The sequence below is a fragment of the Patagioenas fasciata genome, chromosome 23 (genome assembly GCF_037038585.1).
Source record: "Patagioenas fasciata isolate bPatFas1 chromosome 23, bPatFas1.hap1, whole genome shotgun sequence".
Classification (NCBI taxonomy): Eukaryota; Metazoa; Chordata; class Aves; order Columbiformes; family Columbidae; genus Patagioenas; species Patagioenas fasciata.
The window spans coordinates 3,922,826-3,944,908 of NC_092542.1; the positions used below are offsets into that span (position 1 = coordinate 3,922,826).

At 44.6% G+C, this 22,083-nt stretch overlaps 2 protein-coding genes across 5 annotated transcripts in view; one reads left to right on the forward strand and one right to left on the reverse strand.

Moving 5' to 3' along the window:
- The window catches only part of MTOR (mechanistic target of rapamycin kinase), a 54,322-nt gene extending 41,100 nt beyond the window's left edge, over positions 1-13,222 (reverse strand). The window contains exons 1-20 of one of the 3 annotated variants that reach the window (XM_065854920.2): positions 13,117-13,222; positions 11,776-11,939; positions 11,293-11,401; positions 10,624-10,856; positions 10,074-10,274; positions 9,195-9,329; positions 8,475-8,750; positions 8,050-8,158; positions 7,192-7,378; positions 6,871-6,999; positions 5,818-6,062; positions 5,435-5,650; positions 4,601-4,806; positions 3,954-4,076; positions 3,524-3,613; positions 3,338-3,430; positions 2,716-2,850; positions 2,405-2,534; positions 1,917-2,167; positions 1,006-1,047 (exon numbers count right to left, since the gene is read on the reverse strand). In XM_065854920.2, coding sequence (XP_065710992.1) covers positions 1,006-1,047; positions 1,917-2,167; positions 2,405-2,534; positions 2,716-2,850; positions 3,338-3,430; positions 3,524-3,613; positions 3,954-4,076; positions 4,601-4,806; positions 5,435-5,650; positions 5,818-6,062; positions 6,871-6,999; positions 7,192-7,378; positions 8,050-8,158; positions 8,475-8,750; positions 9,195-9,329; positions 10,074-10,274; positions 10,624-10,856; positions 11,293-11,401; positions 11,776-11,895 — 3,030 coding nt within the window. In that variant the 5' untranslated portion in view covers positions 11,896-11,939; positions 13,117-13,222. Of the gene's footprint in view, positions 1-1,005; positions 1,048-1,916; positions 2,168-2,404; positions 2,535-2,715; positions 2,851-3,337; positions 3,431-3,523; positions 3,614-3,953; positions 4,077-4,600; positions 4,807-5,434; positions 5,651-5,817; positions 6,063-6,870; positions 7,000-7,191; positions 7,379-8,049; positions 8,159-8,474; positions 8,751-9,194; positions 9,330-10,073; positions 10,275-10,623; positions 10,857-11,292; positions 11,402-11,775; positions 12,013-13,116 lie in introns of all 3 variants that reach the window. The other 2 variants (XM_065854922.2, XM_065854924.2) reach the window with 2 other exon arrangements.
- Positions 13,223-13,477: 255 nt separating this feature from the next.
- UBIAD1 (UbiA prenyltransferase domain containing 1) lies at positions 13,478-19,134 on the forward strand. Of its 2 annotated transcripts, XM_065855187.2 has the most exons (3): positions 13,478-13,690; positions 13,885-14,434; positions 15,367-19,134. In XM_065855187.2, the coding sequence occupies exons 2-3, from the start codon at positions 13,912-13,914 to the stop codon at positions 15,852-15,854; spliced, it is 1,011 nt and encodes a 336-aa protein (XP_065711259.1). In that variant the 5' UTR covers positions 13,478-13,690; positions 13,885-13,911; the 3' UTR covers positions 15,855-19,134. The 2 variants fall into 2 exon arrangements, with proteins under 2 accessions (XP_065711259.1, XP_071654414.1); XM_071798313.1 differs by lacking the exon at positions 13,478-13,690 and having other exon boundaries at positions 13,769-14,434.
- Positions 19,135-22,083: the final 2,949 nt, after the last annotated feature.

A 22,083-nucleotide genomic window follows, 5' to 3' on the forward strand; every position in this document is an offset into this window, starting at 1 on the left:
AAGAAACATGTTGTGATCAATGTCGGTTAGTCAAACATCAAAGCAGCACTGGGTAAACGGCGTTTCACAGGCCAATTGCAAGCTCATTTAACAAACAAATAGCATGCATAGCTCCTATATGCTCAACATCTGGGGCTAAATTCTTGGCAGCTTCAGCTCAGTGGTCTGGGGTTTTGGGAGTGTGTGTGTGGGGGTGGGGGGGTGTATTTTTGTTTTTTTATCCCCCATCTTGCATCAACATTTTTCTAAGCTCAAAGCCTTAGACAGCCAGGTATACACACAGGGGTTTATAATGTGTCAGCAAATTTATGAAGTGTCAGAACAGACTTGCTAGCACAAACATCTCAACTACAGAGCTTCGTAATTTAAGTTTGAAGGATGCTTCCAAAAATGTAGCCCCTAATCTTTTGCCCCTGCCTGTAAACCAAACTAGCACACATTTTAAGATACTCTTTCTGTACTCTTTCCCATCACCACCAAGACATATTGGTGAGAAGTCACTGGGGAAGAGACTTTGGTCCTTGCCAGAAATGTGGTTTTGAAAGATGGTTGATTGTACCATAGCATAATTTTGAGTGAGACAATTTTATTCAGATATACTATGACAGTCTTGCAATTCCTTTTGCCCCAATCATCACAACGAATTTACTTTTGAGATTGGTATAAAATAATGAGGGTTAAATCACTTTTTCCACAAAATAAATGCATATAGCATTTTTTTCCTATAGGAAAATGTAAGTTATCATAGATGAAATTTCATTTCTTTCATGCAGTATTTGAGGACTATAGTGACAAAATATGGAGCTCAGAAAAAGAGATAACAGGTTTATTTCTGAAAACTAAGAAAAAAAGAACATCAGCTACATTAGTGCAAGCAGGACACCTACATTTACCAGAAATGGACCCTGAGCTCCTGTCCTGTGCCTTTTTTTGGTGTTGTGAAAGGATGCTTACATGTAAGACAAGGACCTGCCTCCTTTAGGCTTTAGTGTCACGTGTACCCACCTCAGCTCTTCTCCCCAGTACACTTTCACCATCTTCTTTTACCTGAAAATTTTTAAACAGAGTGTGCACAACTGCATAGCTTTCAAGCAAGTTAGATCAGTCAGGTCTAGGAGTTCGGCCAACCCAGGCGTGTGAGATGTTTTCCTTCCAATTTGAGTAGTAGTTCAGTCTGGGAGAAAACAGCGGTTCTATAGCAGGGTTGGGATTCTGCTAAGGGAGCACCCATCCCACCTATAAAACACAGCACCAATAACCAGTACAAACTGCCCTTCCCACCCCAGAGATTATTTTCAGCTGCCTGGGGAAAAGGCTTGGCAAAGAGCAGCCATCTCTGGTGAGGTGAACCTTAAGCTCATTATTATCTTCACGCAGTGCTCATTTCCTTCTATAGCTGTGACTTCAGTGGGGAGGAAGAGAAAGCACTGCTGTGGAATCACCACCCACGCTGCTCTGAATGTTAACAGACTGGAGCAAATTGAATTTTCCTTCTCACAGATGAGCCAAAGTACGCGGTTGCATCAGAAATTGAAAGAATCTATGTCTATTATTTAATAATACTGCTTTCAACAGTATATTAATGCAGAGATCACTGAAAGCTCTGGAAGCTGCACAGACTGTTTTCCTGAACAAGACCAGCTTGATTAAAAAAAAAGATCTAATATTGGCCTTCCAAGGATTATGCTCAGAAGCAGCTGTTTCAATACATAACAGAAAAATTGTTTCCACTGGATATTCTACCAAATGCTCACAGAACAGAAAAAGCAAAGCTGAACCTCATTTCTGCAGCATGCCAGGCAGCAACACATAGCACGGCAATGCAAAAAGCCAGTCGCGTTCTCTTTTAAAAAATGGATTCTTACGTTAGGGCAGCAGAACAGGAAGGAAGAAGGAGCGGTCCCTAGTACACTCACCTCTCGGATGGCACCATCACAAACCCGTATAACGTTAAGGAACGTTGGCATGACCTGGGGCAGGAACTGCACGCACTTCAGCCCAAGAGATTTGAAAATAAAGGTGATGGCCTGAACTACCATAGTGTGGTGTTGGGACAAGGATTGGTCTCGGAAAATTCTCATCAGTGCCACCATAGAGACAGCTGGATAGAACTCATCCAGGGGGAGGTTGCCCATGTTCACCAACATCTCACTGGTACTGTAGTCCGCTAGAAGAAAGAAGGCAGCGTCACAAGCTGCATACTAAATGGTCTTGAAGCACCCTAGTATTAGGCACGAGCATGAGCACACTAGTATTACATGAAAACACGTACACTAATAATTTGTTAAGAAGATGAGCCAAACTGCTAACAACAAGACAAAACAACAACAGAATAATAATAAAGAAATCAGGAGCTGTTTGTACATTATAAAGCCATTCCCTTGAAAGAAAGTCAGACACTTACAAGAATCCTGGCTGGATTTGGACTCTGAGAGGCTGACGGCTGAAGCATCTCGTGACTGATCAATCATTCCAATGTTGACTTTGTGTTTGTAAGGGTCCAAAGCACCCAGCAACCCTAACACACGAATAGCCTGATAAGACAGAAGGAAAAAGAAAACTGATCAGAACTTCAACAGCAAGGTAAAAATCAACATATGAATCCACATGTTTGGCAAGGTCCCAAGGATTAAAGAATGAAGATCCACAACTAAAGTGACTCTCTCCCCCCAAAAAACTTTTAGAAATGGTTGTGCGACAGCTTTGTGCTCATACCTCTCTACGGGTGCCCTGGTTCTGCTCCGTCTTCAGGAAGTTCAGAAGCACCTCCAGCAAAGTTGGGTACTTCCTGTAGGGTTCCACCACATAACCAGTGCTGGCCACAAGCTGTCCCAGTGTCCAAAGAGCCACCTGGAAAGATCAAGCCCGGAGATTAGTTTTGACCATGGAATTTATTACGTCTCCTGATCCATCAGGCATTCAATTTCTGTAAAGTTTCTCTGAACATTTTAGGATCATACTGTAAACCATAGTTTGAAAGCCTCTATAAAATGTTTTTTAATAAGCAATAGTAAAGAAAGCGATAATAATTTGTCAGACTCTGACTGCCATAATTGTCACCCCTCAGAGATACAATTCAAATTCAGTGAGTCCAAGTCTTGCAATAAAAAATGCTTCCTTTTTTTTTCTTCTTGTTTTCCTTTCACAATTCTGTACTGTCACAACAGACAGGCACTGCAATCCCTGCCTGTGTGTCACGAGTGTGACCGTACACTCCACAAGAGAAACCTGAGTGATTTAAAGGTTCATTTTAGCAGCTACAATAGGACATATGGATATTTCATTACAGCTTTGGTCACAGCAGATGGCAAGTTTAATGTAGTTATCAAACACTTACTTGTCTTTTAGCCAGCAGAGAGGAGTCCTGAAGCATGTCCATAATTATAATGAAAAGCTCATCTACCCACTTCCTCATCTCCAGCCCACTGACCTATTGAAGACAAAATTCAAAGTCCTTCATCTAGCATGGCCAGAAGCTTAACAACTGACAAGGACAGCAAAGAGGCATCTGCAGTGTCCTTACCTGTGCAAGCTCCCCTATGGTAGCCAGGACGTTGTTAATCACCCCTGGATTTGGATCTGGATCAGGATCTTTCAGTTTCACAATCAGTGCCTGGCAGGTGACAGGAGAACAAACCAGAATGTGTTTAGAAGACCCCTTGCTGTACATACAATACCCAAAATAATCTGGTTTTTTGCACCCAAAATTGACTCCACAGGAACTCAACTTGCATCATGGTGAGCATTACAACAGTAATTTCACAACATTTGTGCAAATCCAGAATCAAAATAGGCTACACTGTCACATACAGGTGTTACTGTGGGTTTCACCCACACCAATCTGATTTTTTCCTGCTATGATGAAGTAGAAGAACTGCAGCTCCTGACGGTCATGTATCCACTTGCTGTATCATCTCACTCCAAAGTCACCAGGAAATGTACAGAAACTCTACCTTAAGAATAGGCTCCATGTACGGACGAATGAGGCGTGGAGCGTTAGAAACCAGGTGACCCAACATCCTAGCGCTTTGCTCTTTAATCCTGCCAACACCACTGTGTTCCAGCTCAGTTAGAATCTGCAGCAAAGACAATGGAAGCATGAGAACAGGAAACATAAAGGCAGGCACTGTCACTATCCAGTGACAACAAAAAGAAACAAACAATCTCAGCACCTGTAAAGGATGTTCTACATTTAGGCTCAATTCAGTCATTTATGTCTAAATGAAGCTAAAATTAATAAGCCTAAAACTGAACAGATGGCTCCAAAACTATCTACATTTATGAAGTGGTGCCATCCATTCACCTAAAAGAAGCACAGAACATTCTTCCTCAATACAGACAGAAAACACTCCTGCATGATGACTGGGGTAAAATTACAACAGCTGTTCTTTTTTTTCTTACACCCTTAGAGCTTTGGTCCAAACATCTACCACTAGATTTCCTGCAACCTACTAAGCTGGGTAATAAATCTTTTCCAAAAAGGGAGATACTCTCCCACCCTCCCAGACATCCACTGCAGCTAGACAGCCCAGTTCTTTAGCATCATCTTAATCTCAACACCAGGTACTCTATTTTCACTGCAGGCATCCCTCTTCATTACCTGGATTAACATCTTGCGCAGGAAAGGCATGACAAAAGCAGGGTTCATGCTGCTCAGACGACCCACAGTACAGATGGCCAGCTCTCGGATTTCAAATACTTGATCATTCAGGGCCACAAAAAGAGCCTGCAAATTTTCCGCCTGGGCAAGGTGAGCATCAAATCGCTCGTCCAGAGAAGCCAACACACAGAAACGTATGTCTGGGTCTGCAAGAACACACATTTGTTTCTCTTTAAAAGCAGTAAACTCCTTATTATTGCCCTTATTCACAAACTGGCCTCAAAAATTCTTCACAGCCTCAGGGAAATGCTGAGAACTTCCCCAGCATGAGACAATACATCAGTGTTCCACACAGGAGAAACTGCGTAGGTCAGCCCAACAGATTCAGTGCTGCCCCGATATCCAGATCAGTACAAGTGGCACATTCAGAAGCAGTGTACAGAGAAAGAACCCATCTCAGGTTACTATACTGCAACCAAAAGCATAAAAAAAAAAAAAAATCAGGTAGGAAGATTCAACAGGAGGGACCAATCCCTTCCCAAACGACAAAGTTAAAGGTCATGACACAGTATAGTAGCAAAAGAACTCTCAAGGCTCTACCTAGTTCAAAGGATTACCAAGGGCAGAGTCTAAGCATTTTGCAGCACTGTTCTATCAATATCTCAAAAACCAAGATATGAGAAGAGAAATTGGGAGATGTTTTTACCTTGTAAAGAAGGACAGATTACGTTAGTGGCAAATCTGTTCAAATTCTACCACAACCTTAATATGACCTGCTCATGTGCTAAAACTAACATGTGGAAGAACTCTTTTTTTCCTGAACCCCACACTAACCTGGGTCAGTTATTCCAACCACGAGCAGTTTGCTCAGAACATCAGCCACAACCTGCACTGCCGTCTGACTGACCACATGTGCATGGCCACTGATCAAGTGGATGGAAGGTGTGAGCAAGCGAGAGCACGTGCGGGCTGCTTCCATCCGGATCTCCTTGTGCTCGCTGTTCAGAAAGTGGTCTGCACAGTGCCGAACAAACTGAGTCAGAGAGTGGCCTAGAAAGAAGAAGATGTGGAGTTTAACACAGGTTTACACCTCGATTACTGGTCTTACCAGGAAACAGGAGTTTAAAGAAAGTATTCCTGCTACTTGTACTCTACTCCAACGCACTAGTGTCTATATCCCATACGCCTTGACTCTCTGCTTCCTTATTTCATCTTACCTTCAAACTCAAAGCTCCCTAGTGTACGAAGGGCAAGGGTGATGCTACCCACATCGCTGGCCTCTGGGATGTTGGTGAGGCTAGGGGAGGCAAGCTGGTGGGCAAGGCCCTTGGGCATGCCTGGATGTCGCAGAGGCTTGTGCATTAGAACAAGGGAGAGCATTTTCAGCAGCCCATCCTGGATATCTTTCTTCAGCTGGGGGATCTGACGACTCAAATCATACAGGACGGCTGTCAGAGCAGGGCTGAGGGCAAGAAGCAGGCAGGTAGTCATTAGAACAGAAACAGTGAGGTGCGTATTTCACCTTTTTGTTTATGCCTTTGCCCATCAGAGGATAATTGTGGGCATTCACAGCAACACCTGAAAGCAGAGCACAAGTGCATCAACTCAGGCAGGATGACCTTGCACCAACCTGCTGAGCAAACTGCCCAGACCACAGCACACATTGCTACATTTGGCAACATAGAATACTGTTACAAATGTGATTCCTTATACTAGTGCTTTTTAGACACAAAGGTAACTAAATTCACTTCCAGATGTTAACATTAATCTAATCTAAACAGCTTTGTATCACCTGGGTACTTGCTCCATATTCTCCCATACTTAGTGTTTCACAAGCTAGGAAATTTACAACGGGAACTGTCAGCTCCAAAGGTGAAAGAAGCCAGGAGCAAATAATTCAGCTCTTCAATTCTCCTTCCCTGCCAATTCGATATGGCAGAAACCTGCTGGCCTTCAGAGGCTTTTTAAATTTTTGCAGGCTGTTGCCAAAAGTGTTTGAATAGCAGGAAGTAAAGGAGATTGCTTCTGAATTCACTAGTTGTTCTACAAGAAGATTTCTTTACACAGAGACCAGTGCTCTTAAGTAACTCGATAAACACATTAACACTTAAAACATATTATTCTTCTGAGAGTGCTAAACTGATCTTCTGGAAGATCATTTAAAAGCAAGAATCCTTCTAACCCCGAAGACTTTCAAGGTCTCATTCTGTATGGCCAACAATGCCATCCAGTGGCTAACAGAAAAACACACTCCCGTGCCTTGTCCTCACCTCAGGCCCACAGCCAGCATCGGTTCCAAAAGCTCTTTGATATCCTGCTGGATACTGGGTCCCATGGCTCGTGCCAGCATACTAATGCAGGTGAAGACTGTGGCGTCAACCTGCACAGACTTCTGCCTCCTGGAAAGGGACCACATAAAAAGTTACTTAAGAGGAGCTGCTATTTTTCAAACATCTTTCCTCATCCCACATCTGTGTTACCAGTCTTAACAGAAACACCAGTGATTTTAATACAATAATTTGATTCCACATCACAAAAACTACACAAAGAACAGGTGTTTCAGTTTCTTTCTCTAACCTTCACATACTTACTTGTGAGCAAAGTCCTTTGGTGGAAGAGCTGCTTTTATGATTTCAAGGACTTTTGGCAGGTAAGCTTGAAACTCAGACCTCACAGCCACAGAAAGCAAACCCAAGGCCTGGAAGGCTGCTGTTCTCTCCTTCTCCTTCTTCACACAGCTGAGAACGTGATTCATGGTGTCAGGAAGATACTGATCAGCTGCCCAGAAGACAGGAAAATAAGGATATTGGAACTTGTTCAGGTTCATGCAGTTGCATCACATTTGCAACAAAATCTTCACAAATACAATGGAACAGACATAAAATTTGCTGACATGAACAGCAGCAAACACATCTCAGCCTTCTGGGCTTTAAACATTTTACATGGTTTCTCTTAACAACAAGAACAACAACAACAACAAAAATCACAAAAAAAATAGAGCTGGGAGAAAAAAAAAAAAACACACTGCAACAAGTTCTATAGGCAAATAAGATTCAAGCATCTTGTTTTTACAGTGATTAATTGGAAAGTTGAAATAATAACACCAAGTTTGTTCCAACTCGCTTAGAGCAGCTTGTGACTTGCCTCCAACTCTGATAACAACAAAAGAACACAACACAGAAAGGAGGTTCTCTCTCAAGGTATTGATCACAGAATTCGGCAATAGTTTTCAATCAATTTTCTTCATCAGAGTAACATTTCAGCATCAGATATGAAGTCACACTTATTCAGAAAAAAAAGACTGTCCTCCCACAGAGGAATTTGTTCATCTTACAAGCATGTTTGTACTGCTGCATTGCCTGCACAAGCTCATCTGGACCAAAGAAAACTGGAAAACTTCCAGCTCAATTGCAGCAACACTTCTAACATCCAACCATCTGTCTTGTCACCTGTGAATGCTGAAGGCCGGAAAGCCGCCAACCGTGGTAGCAGATTGAGAACTGTCATCTGGATCAAAGAATTTTTGCTGGTTCTGCACTTGAGAACCCACTGGCACACCTGAAAAGAGATAGATTGGGCTTTGAAGGGTGGCCATGGGCAGTAATGCATGAATGTTTACTACCCGTATGCTATAAGGCATTCTTACTGACATCTGGCTTCAGAGTCCATCAGAAAAATGACTAATTAAGATTGCTTCCAAAGAAGGTAATTCACTTGCTCTAAGACAGTGACAAAGCCAGGATACATATAACTAATGGGTTTTGGTGCCTCAGTTCAATACTAGGTAGTACTACCTGCTAAGTAAGGACATGGAGGACAATCACTCTACAAGAATCAGTGTTGGTGGTAGACAAGTTGAAGAACAAACACTTACTTGATCAAACTTTTCTTCCATTAGATCCCTGCAGCATCGACTTTCTACCAATGTAGACTTTGCTGGGACAGGTGAGGTTGCGAACCCCATGATTCCTTGGTGGGCACTGTACCCCAGAAGACCAGCCAAAGCGTTTGACTGGGAGGGCTGAAGAGACTGGAAGCTAGTGAAGGGAGTGATGTGGCGAGGTTTGGTACTGAAGCCCATCAGGTCTTTGCAGTACTTGTCATGCACAAGCTGCTGCTGAGTGATCTCTTCCATCTCCTCTCTAAGGCGCTGGACAAAGTAGAAATGTAGGATTTTTTTTTTAAGTAGCTGAATAAGTGATTCACAACACAGTGCTATCTAAATCTCCTGAGCAGCATAACTGATATACAAATGGTTGTAAAGCATCAGCCAAGCAAAATCCAGCAAAAATATTTTGGTATCTAATATGAAGAGAGCCCTCATTCTCTATAGAATTCTTTTTTGTTATAATTAATCCAGTTAATAGCACTTTCCATCAGAGCTTAACACCTACTCAGCCCAAACTTGTCACTGTTATTTCTGACAGACATTCATTTGTAATAATCAACACTCTGACTGTGTTCACATGACTTTTCAGCCCAACAACCCCATTTCAGACACAATGGGGTAGTTCCACTGATTGCTGAGATGCTACACATTGTTAATCAATCTGGCAACCAAAAGCCATAATCCCCATCTTGTTAATTTGCTCACCTCTCCCTCCATACTGCTGATTCTCACTAGCTCATTGAGGATCAGTAAGGCACCATGGATTCGGTCATCACGGTTCATTCCTTTTTCTTTGGCCAAAGTCTCATCAAAGCCTTTCTCAGCCTCTTCATATGTATGCTTCCGGAAAAAGAAAAAAAAATCTCCGTGATCATGTAGAAACAAAGCCTCTGGAAATAAAGTAGTACTACCAATCAAGAGTTACTGATGCCCTGTAATTTTCCAAGAGCAGCCACAAACCTCAATTGAGTAATAACAGAGTACAACACCACAAAATTCAGATTCACCCAGAAGTTGTGGACTCTGGCACAGAGCACTTTCAACAGCATTAATCAAACAGCCAGTCAGCCATGCCATGGTATAAACTTCATCCATATCTGCATCACATATTTGACTATGAGAAATCCAAGTTCACAACATTTGGCTGCACTGCCATATCCTTATTTGATATCATGAAGCTTGAATCCAAGTGACAGTGGCAGCAAAGCAAAAGAACCCTTACCTTTTCACTCATGGTTTACCTACACTAATAAAACCATCTGGTAGTAAGAGAGGACAATAGATAGATGACTGCTTGGCTGTAAAACTAGGTCACGCTCAACAGCTGAAAATGAGCTGCAGAGTAATAGATTCTTGATGGAATTAAGTCTCATGCTTACCTTTACAGGGGGCTAAAGGAAATACTCATTTTTGTAAGTCATTATATTTTCAACCCTTTCAAGTGAAGCCAGTTTTCTACTGACAGCCGGACATTCTGACAAAGGTGACACAGGTTCTTAGCTTAGACAAATCTTCTAAAAACTGGCATTTGATCATTTGTATTGCATTACGAGGAGCTGCTTCAAAACAAAGTTATTTTCTTACTCTGTACCACTGGGGCTTCTGCATCTCTTTCGGCTCGCGTTGGGTGGTGAGGATAAGGCAGGCTCTTAAGGCAGAAACAGCTCCCTCTCGGATGGCCTGTTTGGGATCCCACACAGCCACAAATATATTGTCAAAAAATGGCTGCACTTGCTGGAAGAAGAAGGTAGGCACGCTGATTGCCAGCTCACGCAGGACAAGAACCTGGAGGTGGGAAGACAAACAGTGACAATCTCTGAGGATGAGCACCCATCGACAAACCTCCTAATTTCTAGACCATAGATCACTTATTTAGGCTGTTAATGACTGCGAGCATGGGCTCCTTCCAGCTCCATACTTTTACAGCTCCCAGCACAATGGTGTCTCAGACTTTAGTCACTGGGCTAAGGCAGAAGCAATGAGGCAGCAGCATATCTGTAACAGATACTAAGACTGGCAGCTTTTCTGATCCTGAGCAGAGCTTTACCACAGCTTTCTGTGCACATCCACCACTGTTGGCTAATCCTAACCATCCCATTCTGAGACAGGTGAAGAAAAAAAATAAATCACTTACAGCTGCATGTCTTCGACCTTCATTCCTGTCAGCTCCCAGCCATTCCAGAGCTCGTTTCACCTCAAACTCCACATACTCAGCTGTGAAGGTGTCACCTGCCATTGCAAGCCGCCCAATAGCCTTGGAGGCCATCTCCATTACAACAGGATCATTTGATGGCAAGAGGTTCCTCAGGTAGTTGGCAAACCTGCCAATACGGGTGGCATTACCTCCTTCAACACCGATAAGGCTCGCTGTAGAGAAAAGGAGCAATGCTGTAGGTTCTCCCTCAGTCAGGGGTGGAAGCTGCTGTTATTGAGCCAGGTAAATTAAATAACAAGAATCAATCTCCTCAGAAGAAAGCTGAGAAAAGTCAGACCACCCTGATACATATAAATGGACAGTACAAGCTGTTCTCAGCTGAGCTCAGCACTCACATTTGATGCTGGGCTCCCAGAAGAGCTCAGGGCCCATTAAGCACCAGGTTTTCAGCCACTCTCAGCACTCAGCAGCTCCTGTGCTGACACTTACAGACAGTTTTTCAGAACCCAGCAACTAGCACATGCCCAGCACACTGAGCAGTCAGACGTAAGGCCCCGATTATAAAAGCTCATTCCTTTTGAAAATTTATCCTTAAAGACAGATGCGTGAAGAGAAAATTTGCCAGAGGCATTAAGCACGTTCACTCACCTATAGCTAGAATGCCACCCTTCCTTTCATTTGCATCGGAGCTGGAGACCAGCTCAAATATGTGATGGTTCAGCTGATCATAAAACCTGGTAGATTCTTCCTGACTCATCTGTAAAAAGAAGTTCAAATCAGCTTTTAGCATTTTTTCATTCCTTCCTGCCTCCCAAAACCTCCATGAAGACAATGCTTCTTATGTCACTTAAACAGAAACAAATTAAACCAACCATACATTATAAACGTAAAACAGTATCTCTTTTTTGTGCCCTAGACATGTCATGTTTATTTATTCTGGTGCTTGATAGCCCGTCTGTGTCACCAACTCATTCATCTCTCCTCCATGCTGGGGTGAAGGTAAGCTCCCGGCTATGCCCCACCTCCTCTCTTAAGACCAGCTTCCATATTTCCAAAACCTCCATCCCCAAAGTACTCAGGTCTACACTCATATGACAGACAGGGACAAACGATCTCGTTTCCAGCACTCACTTCGCGGAGCTCCATGGTGACATAATGCTGCAAGTCCTTGGCAGCTTTCGCCCTCGTCTCTTCACTGCGACTCTTCAAGCCGTTGGCAAATTGTTGGAGAATGGACACAGTGCCCGACATGATGGCGGTATGTTGGGGCTTTGGGGCATCAAGTCCTGCAAGTTCTTCAGAAAAAGACTTTTTTTTACTGCTTTCAGCTATAGAAATCTCCGAGCTTCTTTCTTAATGCTGTCCCTGCTGTTTCCAAAACAGGAAAGCATAAAATTACAAGTCACAACTATTCCTTAAGCCTTGCAACTCTGTGATAAAACTGTATCACCATACAACACCTTGACCCCCAGCCTACTTGCTCTCCAGTTCCTCTAATATCCAAATACGCTCCAGTAGGTCAGGTGCCCACCCCATGGTGATCTAATTCTAAATCCAGAGTCATGCAATAGCTGAAAAATAGCAAGGTCACATTAGGGTTTATCCTACAAGTCATCACAATCATTATAATATCTGACTCTTTGAACATTTTCATCCAAGTTTCTCCACAGAAATCCTCACTTTATACCAACACAAGGAAAACTCAGCACTCAGGGCCTGTTACATTCTCCAGTAGATATTTAGAGATGGGAAGTCTAACTATAGCAACACCAATCATTGCAACAGGATGTTTGCTATCATAACACATAACCAAACTCTCTCATGAGTCCCTCTTTATGTGGAGAATATTTCAGAGGTCTGAACTCCTCGATTTTCAGGTTACATAAGCCCAGCCCAAGTACTCGACAGAAGGCCCCACAGCGACACAAGGCAAGGAAAATTCGACTTCTCTCTCCCTAAATAACCCCCACACAAAGATCCACCGGGATTACACCGTGAGGTGGCTCCAGGGCTCCCCCGCGGCTGGGAGCTCGGAGAACCTCCCCCGGGCCAAGGGAGCAGCCACATCCCCTCCGGCCGGGCCGCTCCTGCGCGGGAGTTCCCTCTCCGCCGCACCCGCGGAGGGACGCGGCGGCCGGCGGGCAGGAGCCGGCAGGCCCGAGCCCGCTGGGATCCCACGGCCGGCATTCCACAGGCCGGGAGCGAGGGAAGGGTGAGGCAAGGCAGGGTGGGCACCGCCGCCGGCGCGGGCACGGGGCCTCTAGCGGCAACGCGGGGGTCGGGAGGCTCAGGCGGGCGGGTCTGGGCGGTGAACCGCAGCGCGGGGCCGAGAAGCCGGTGCCGCTGACAGGGCGCGGGGCGCCAGCCCGGCGGGCGCTGAGGCGGGAGGGCCATGGTGGCGGGGCCGTGACGGGAGGTGGGGTGAGGGAAGAGGGAGGCGATGCTGAGGGGAGGCTCCGGAGCCGCACTCACCGCCTCCGCCCCGATCGCCGCCGGTTCCCCAGCTCCGGACCTCGCGCCCTCCCCTCCGCCGCGCCTGACGGACCGGCGAGCCGCTACTAGCCAATAGCCTGACAGAAGAACTTTGATAGGCACCTCATCTGATCAGTAGCAAAAGGGAAGGAGCGCTCGCAGTTCCGCCCCTTTTCCCAAGGGACCGCGAGATACCGTCGCCTTCCTGTCAATCATCAAGCTAACCGGGAATGAGTGGCAGTAAAACTGACCAATCAGAAGCCTGAGAGTGTTCTATTGGTGAAACGTCCAGGCTAGGTCCACCTTCCAGGTACCGGCTGGCTCCTCCCTCACGTAGCACTTTTGCGCATGCGTGAAGGAACAGCGCGGTGCGGGGCCGCGCCCAGTGTGCGCCACCGAAATGCGTCCGGCTGCCTACGGCTGGACCAAGGGCAGCCGGGGCGGTGCCTGGCTGTAGGTGTTCCCTTGCCGTAATGGCGCGTAGAGCGGTGGTGGGCTGTGCTTCAGGGTGACCCCTTACAGCCGCGCTTGACGGCGTTGGACCGTTTAAATGTTCACAGCGGGCACCGTTCCGGTACGCGTCCCTGCGCGGAACCCCCTGCGCGAGTCGGCGGGGGCGGCGAGGAGCGGCTGGTGGGCGCGGGCGGGCGGTCGGGGCGCGCGGCGCTTGCGGGCGGGAAGGGGCGGCGCGCGCCTCTCCCCCTGAGGCGCCGCACGCGCGCGGCCGTGGCAGCGGGAACCCCGCGCTAACGGCCCTTCCCCGTGCAGGTGCTGCTGCTGTGAACCGGGACAGCGATGGGGCCGGGAGACCTGGTGCAGAAGATCAGCATTAGCGCCGAGACCCCCCGCGGGAGCGAGAGGAACGAGTCCGGCTCCGCTCTGGCGGGCGCTGAGAGGGGCCCCCCCGGCTCCTGGAGGCAGAAATGCGCGGCCTATGTGCTGGCGCTCAGACCCTGGAGCTTCAGTGCGTCCCTCACCCCCGTGGCGCTCGGCAGCGCCCTGGCGTACCGCGCCGAGGGAGCGCTGGACCCGAGGCTGCTGCTGGGAAGCGCTGTCACCGTCCTGGCCGTGCATGGTGCCGGCAACTTGGTGAACACCTACTACGACTTCTCCAAAGGCATCGATCACAAGAAGAGCGATGACAGGACGTTGGTGGACCAGATTTTGGAGCCCCAGGACGTGGTGTGGTTTGGAGTCTTTCTTTACACTGTGGGCTGTATCTGTGCGGCTGGGCTCTACACTCTCTCAACGCTCAAGCTGGAGCACCTGGCCCTGATTTACTTTGGAGGACTTTCCAGCTCCTTCCTTTACACTGGAGGTAAGCACTGTATCCCATTTGCTGTGAGTCGGAATGTAAATGTGACAGAACTAGTTGACCTGTCAAGGGTTTCGAAAAGACACAAGTGATCTATCTAGTTAACCGCCTTAAGAATATTTGGTGGTATTTCCTGAAGTACTGGTTCATAAACTTGTATTCTTCGTCATTGATTGCTGTGGGAAGGCATAGGAAGAGGTACACTAAGTTCTTCACTTGAAAAGTGATGTTGAGACATTGTTATTTACATATGTGGCTCTAGATGCTAATCAGAACTATTGCTGGAACTTTTTGTGATGTGTATCTCATATCCCTCAGCAGTACAGCTCACTGCATATGTTCTTTTACATTGGTGGCATCTCTTACTTTGGTTTGGAAAGCTTTGTTGTTATTCTCTGGGTGGAGTTTCATTATGAGAGTAGAATAGTTTGTGTTTGTTCTTATTAAGATGAGGATGTTTTTATTGTATTCCTGTATTGAATAGATACAAACATAATTATGAAAACAAAGTCAGTTTCAAGCTGTCGAACTTTCAAACAGTTATGTTACTTTCATTGAAAGAATCTTGCCAGTTTTGTGTTTTGTTCTGAGTGCTTTGTATATTTCTTCAGGATCAGGTTCTAATATGCATGATCACACTAGAAAGTACCTTATTTCTATAGATTTCTGCAGAAATCAGTACTTCTAGATGTGAAGATGGGTATTAGAACCTGACCCTTAGTTTCTGTTACATTGTTTGACTGGAGGAATTCAGAAATTGCATTTCCTTTATTATCTTGGAAAAAAGAGAAAATACGCTTCTCGGTCATAGCTACATGTGTGTTGGTTGTTTTACAATATTTCTGTGGGAAGGGCTGATCTATTATGTTATCCATTCTCTTCTGTCATTTGAGTTGTTTGACGATGCTTCATTTTATTCTTGTGTCTTGCCACAGGAATTGGATTTAAATATGTTGCCCTTGGAGACGTGGTGATCCTGATCACCTTTGGGCCCCTGGCTGTCATGTTTGCCCATGCTGTGCAGGTTGGTTATCTGTCTGTCTCGCCGCTGCTCTACGCTGTCCCGCTAGCGCTCAGTACTGAGGCCATCCTGCACAGCAACAACACGCGGGACATGGAGTCTGACCGGCAGGCGGGTATTGTCACCCTGGCTATCCTCATCGGCCCTGCCTTCTCCTATATTCTCTACACCGCGCTACTCTTCTTGCCCTACCTGATTTTCTGTGTGCTGGCCACACGCTATACCATCAGCATGGCGTTGCCGCTCCTCACCATCCCCATGGCCTTTTCACTGGAGAGGCAGTTTCGGAGTCAGAGCTTCAACAAAATTCCTCAGCGGACAGCCAAACTCAACCTCCTCCTGGGGCTTTTCTATGTTTTTGGTATTACGCTGGCACCAGCCGGTGCTCTGCCCAAACTGTAACAAGAGCTGTGGGGACAGGCCTCACAATTCAGTATTAATGTCAATTAACAGTGGATGATGTGGGGAGATGACCCACTATGAACAGTGGGAAGAATGGAGAGACCATGTTGAGCTGTTGATTGTATGTGAATTTGATGATTTCTGGTCTTGGTTAGCTTGTGCAACAGTCTTTAAAAAGTTATTTGTCAGTTCTTCAGAAGGTGTGAACTGTACAGCTTTGCTTCAGTGTGGAGCAAGGTGACATGAGGACAAGGAAACATTTAAAGAACCTCATCCTTCTGCCACTGAATTCTTTCACTATCAACTCAATGAAAGTAAGATTGAGCCTCAAATGCACACTTGCTGTTACCTTCACAAGCACAGTGATTGCTCTTATCACTCCTTTTCTTACCATGGTCAAGGAGTCTCATGTCTCCTGTGTGATAAACAGAAAACACTGCCAAATGTTTAGTGTCACAACGATGTAGGTGCTATTACTTCACTCCCTTGCGAGCGTAGTTCATCTTCATCTGTTGTATGTTTTGTTTTTCCTAGACAAATTTTGAGCTTTTATTTCCAAGCCCCCTGAAATGCACTAGATACTAATTCATTAACTGTTGTTTCTGCCTGGTCCTGATAGTCTAGAAATTTCAGTGTTATGTATCTCTGTGGAATGTTGGTGCTAAAATTGAGCACGAATAGCCCACTGCACAAACTTTAAGCCAAAATTTGTATCCCGCTATGAAAACTGAAGCTGTAAATGCAAATCATACAACTGAAAAGCCTTCAATGCCTAGAAAAACAAATGGTTTCCATTTTTGCATTTGCTTAGAATTTATTATTTGAAATGGCAGTCTTGGAGTTAAGGGAGAGCCAAAAGAGTGCCAGATTTCTCAGGCTGGATATGGATTAATGGATAACTGAGTGGAAGAACAAATCTTAGTTTAAAAAAATAGATATTTTTTTCCATTATCGTTCTCCATTTATTTAGGGGCCTGGAGTATTCCAGTTAAGTGTCTTATTATAAGAAGCCCCAAAAGAAACTCTGTTCAGCATAGGAGAAAGACACAGGTTTAGAAAAATGAAATCAGGATTATTGCTTTGTCTCTGCATAAAAAACCAGGAAGAAACCATTTTTGTTAACAAGATTTTTCCTACTAGTCCAGGGTGAATCATGTTTAAATGTTAAGTTAGCTCTGAAGTTCCTCACCTCTTTCTGCCCCATACACCCTATGATTTTGTTTTGTTTTCTCCTGCAGATGTTGCCACTTGACATTCATGTGGCCATTTGGAGAACTGATTGTTTCAGCAATTATGTAGCAGTGTGCAAAACATGCCAAACACAACTGGGAAAAAGCGTGACTTCCAGTGCGAAGATGCATTTGATCCATACTGTGTTACTCAGTGGCAACTGAATTCTCTTCTGTGTTGGAGAAAAAGTATTCCTTTCCTGTATGCAGGATTTTGGGGAAAAGTTTGTTTACAGGTGGTGTAGAAAGCTTCAAAGGGATTGATAGAGGTGTTGAACTAGAGCTGCTGGTGCCTGGAGCACACCCTTGCTTTTCAACCAAGTGTGAGTGTGCTAACCACTAATTGAAGGGCTTTTAAACATGAGCAATAAAACAGCAATAAACTGACATGGTGGTATCTCACATCTGTCTTAGGTAAGTTTTGCCCTTGGAGGGTCCATCTGAAAGTGCTGACTGTTATATTAGTGCAGTGTGCTGACAGTGGTAAAGCTGAGTTGATGATTCAAAATTATGTGGTATAGACAGTTAAGTGACTTTTTATGGCTTCATATTGTCCAGTGTTACCCAGCTGTCAGTCTCTTGCTTTACAGCTGAACTGTAGTCAATGAGAAGGATTCTTTGGAGGTGTATTTTATGAGCCACAGTTTCATCTTTTATTAAAATTGGGCAAATGATCTCTCTAATCTGACTAGACACAAGAAAAGAGGAGATGGACTTCAGCAACTGTGTGCTGCTTGCTACAGTAAAGTACTTGTTTAGATTGGAAACATGAGGAGAAAATGCAAAAGTTCAGCTCAGCTGGATGCAGGGAGAAGGTTTTGGAAACTGATTTCAGTACAGACACAATACAGTATCTACTGTTACTTCCTTGTGGACCTACAGAATAAAGAACAGTCAGTTTGGCTCTGAGACACACTTCACTTTTTGGCAAAGCAAAAGCTTTTCTAAGGATATGGACAGAGCTGGTGAATCTATAACCTTGCAATTGGGGATATGTAGACTTACTAGGTTAATCCCAGCATGGCTTTGTTGCTGCCCTGTGTAGCAGCTGCGTGCTTTATTTTATGATACCTTGTTCTTGTATAGCCATCAGTTTAAAACAATGGACAGTTACCTTTTTCTACTCCTTTTACATAAACTGGAGTACTCAAGCTAAATTCCTTAACTAATACTTGGCTCATATCTTTGATAACTATTTGTAAGGGTGGAAAGATCTAGGATCTGATCATTGGTGGAGTAGTGTATGTAGCTCTAATTGTGTCTAGGCTGCCCTTTCCTAGCAAGAAAAAGCCCCCTGTGTAGGGTGTCTCCTTACTGCTGGAAAGGACCAGGGCTTTTTGTTACAGAGATGAAGGAAGAGCTCACTAGTACATGTGTATCTTTGTGGAACACTTCTTAAGGTGGAGGGGATTCAAAGCATTTCAATAGTAAGAAGGAGATGAAAAAATCAGTAATTCCTTACTAGCAGATGCTAGTTGCCTCCAATTCCCTGTCTGTGAAAAACAATATCATTCCAGGTTCTTAAGGCTATTAATAATAAATAACACATTCTTCATCATGGCTTTGAGGAAGTTATTTAACTTCTCTGCCTCAGAAAACAGCTAATTTTTGCCTACCTCACAGGGATGCTGAGCCGACATCATTGTCGTAGAGAGCTTTGAAAGTAAAAAGTGCTTTATCTCTGTGTGCTTTCCAAAAAGCGTGTTAGTACTGGAAAACATTTTAGGTATGAACTAACCTAACAGGTGACTTAACCAATGTAGGTAGACCAAAAAAATCTCCACATAGACACTGAGTGGTAAGAGAGATTCCTTTATGGGTCTGTTTTGTGATGAGTGCTGGGTCTCTTTCCCTACCCCTCTCCCCCATGCTACTTTCCCTGAATATAATCTTCTAAAACTTCTTTCAGGTCTCTCTTGACAAGCTGTGTTGCAATGTGATGAGTCTACGCTGGTAGATGAACAGAGCTGCAGCCCATCTGTTAATGTGTCCTAAAGCACCTCCTGGCCTTTCTTCTTATCCAATAAAGTGTCTGAATGTTATTCTGTTAATTACGCTGTGTTTGATTATTTTATATCACTCCAGTTGTATTTTTGCACGTGTATTGGAGCATCTTCCTGGAAGGAGAAGGATCTTTGTCTGCTGTGTTTATGATATGAGTTCATGAAAGATCATAATTTTTTTTGTGTAAGAGTCCTTTTATGAATCACACAGTCCTGTCCTTCTGTATCATCAGATAAAAAGGTCAGTAGCAGTGATCATCTCATACTAATGGCAGACTTCAGAGCATTTTCATCAATGAGCAGAATTTTCTTTGCACTTTTCTCTGCCATGTACCGTTCAGCATTTGTAAGGATGTTTCAGCTGAACTTTTAATCTTTTTAAATAAAGGTGGACTTTTTCATCCTCACCTGTGTGGTCTGCCATTCTTCCAGTGCCATGGTCTCTGCTTCTGACTTGTAATGATTTTTATTTGCTCCATAGGACTGTGACAGCGTAACGTGTCCCATGTGTCATAAATCAGCCTAAAGCATGGCTGTCCCCAGATGGCAGCATTGCTCTCCCAGCACTGCTGCAGCATCCAGAGTACCTGTGCCCTAGGCTGAGGGATCCTCCACCAAGAGCTCTTGGATTCTCCTGATGCCTTTGACCTTGTTCCACAGTCTAAAAAAACCTGATTCCCCATGAGAGAAGTGATGGACTAGAGATGTCTTGGCCTAGCCTAGACTAGTACTGGACAGCTCTACTGTTCTGGCAGAGACTTCAGGTGCTAATTGAGGTGGGAGGTCCTGTTATCTGCTTTTCTAGTGCTAAAATAGTGAGCAGTTTTTTAACTGGGAAATGCTGAATAGCCCAACAATTTTGACAAAGGCTAGAGGCTTCTTACCTTGAATGGAAAGTTCTTACAGGCAGTGGTTCACTTTGTGTGGGAAACAGGGCCTTGTCACTGATTTAGCACAAAGAATACAGTGCGTATTTTTAGGTGTCCCAGTAACCCAAATAAGAAGACCTACTCCCTGAATTGGCTGACTGACTAGTGGTAAAGGAATAGACTGAATACCTATTCCATGTAAGGGGCAAATTCAGACAATTTGCATCTCAGTGTTTGCAAATAAGGCTGTGAAAAATCATCACACTGTGGGAAATCAGCAATTTCTCAGACTTTGACCCAATGGAAGGGGGAGGTCTAATAAACCATGTTCCCAGGCTTGTTAGCCATTGTCCCAACAGCTGATGAAATTACTTCAGATTACAAATTCGTGTAGCTTTGAACAGTTTGGCTAAAATAGTAGCATAAAGTGCCTTGGGGAAGGGGTTGACATTGATGGAAAGAACCACCACCAAACGGTGCCAGTCCAGCTGTGAATGTCAGAAACTGGCTCTTGGGACACGAGGGCTGTTCACAGTACTAGCACAGGCATTTGTAAAATGTCAGTGGCTAAACACAGTCTTTGCCCTATTTTTTTGTCCTTGATGTGAAACCTCTGTCCCAAGAGACTGTGGTGTTCCAGCAGGCACTGCTTCTCCTTTCTGGGGTGACACTTGGACAGGAAAGGACATGTGAGCGCTGGGAGCTTTGGACTCTGCACGTGATACCTGTCTGTAAAAGATGCAGACAGCTGCATTATTCTGTGTCCTTGTGGCAGTAAATCAGTCTGGGGTCCTTGATCAGTTCAGGGACCAGCTAGAGGAGGAGTCATCCACAATAACAAAGCTGATGTGGGTGGGCACAGAAGTGAAGGCATAAAGATGAAGGCAGTGCCTGGTGGAAGTTTAATGGTCTTACAGTGCATTTTCAGAGCCTGTTCCTGGCTGCAGTTTTACAGGTGGCAGCTGAATCAGAGATGAGAATGAAATAGTTTCATTATCAAGTCCTTACACTTCAATTTGTTATAAATTGTTCCAGTCACTGCCAAGTGAGTGACAGTAAAAAGAGTTCCCTGGCTTGTTGCCTAGCTCATGAATATAATTTCAATCAGTGCTCACTGTAGACATCCTGGATGGGCAGAATACTTTGTCCATGTGGTTGCAAGGCAGGACTGAAGTGAGCTGGAAGAACCAAGACTGGAAATAGAATAGAGCTGAGGGGATCTGGTAGAGCTTTGTATAATTCCAGACCTGGAAGAGCTGTCTAACTTTGCCGGGATGTGTCAGGGGTGCTTGTGATCCTGTGGGAGCTGGCTGGCAGCAATCGCCCTCCTCTGCCCATCCCCAGTGCCTGTTAGCTCACTGTGTCACCTCTTGGTAGTCCTTGTGCTCTGTGGCTAATGCTGCAGCTTATTGCATCACCAATTGGGATTCTATAGTTGCTACAGTTCAAGGTTGGGTTATAAAATCTGTTCTAGTCTGAAATCTGCCATAGAACTACTTACAAACGGATGTACTTACCAGACTGCAGGGGGAAATGAGCTCAGCCATTGATAAAGGAGAAAATCTTGATTTCAAACAGATTTTGTTTTATTTTCACCCTATGAGTTGCTGTTTTCTTTAAGGTTTTAGAGAGTGACACAGAGGTGTGCATTTATTTTGTTTGCAAAATGGAAAATATTTGTGCAACAGACAGCGTACAACAGGCTGTTCCTTGACCTCCCCACTGCTTGTTCTCTGCAGGATAGTTGTTCATAGTGGGAAGTTTCCCACCAAAGGAGTAAGGAACACATATGGTTTGTTCTTGTCTGGGTTTGGAGCACAGAGGTCTCTATGCCATTGTTTTTTATTGGTTTAATGTATGTTGAAGTCTACAAATAAATGCTGGGACCCAGGTGGAACAGATGAGATGTGACTAAGTTCTTGGATGATTGATAATGAGCGGGGACTGGAAAATCAATTGTGTTAATTCCTGGCTTGTCACTGGGACAGAGAATTAATGTGAAAATCCGTCTAACTTAATGGTATTTACTCATTATACAGACTGTGATAAAATTGTCTTCAAGCGCTGCTTGGCATCACAATTATGGGATTATTGTAGATCCAGAGGCAGGAACAGAAACCCACAAGCA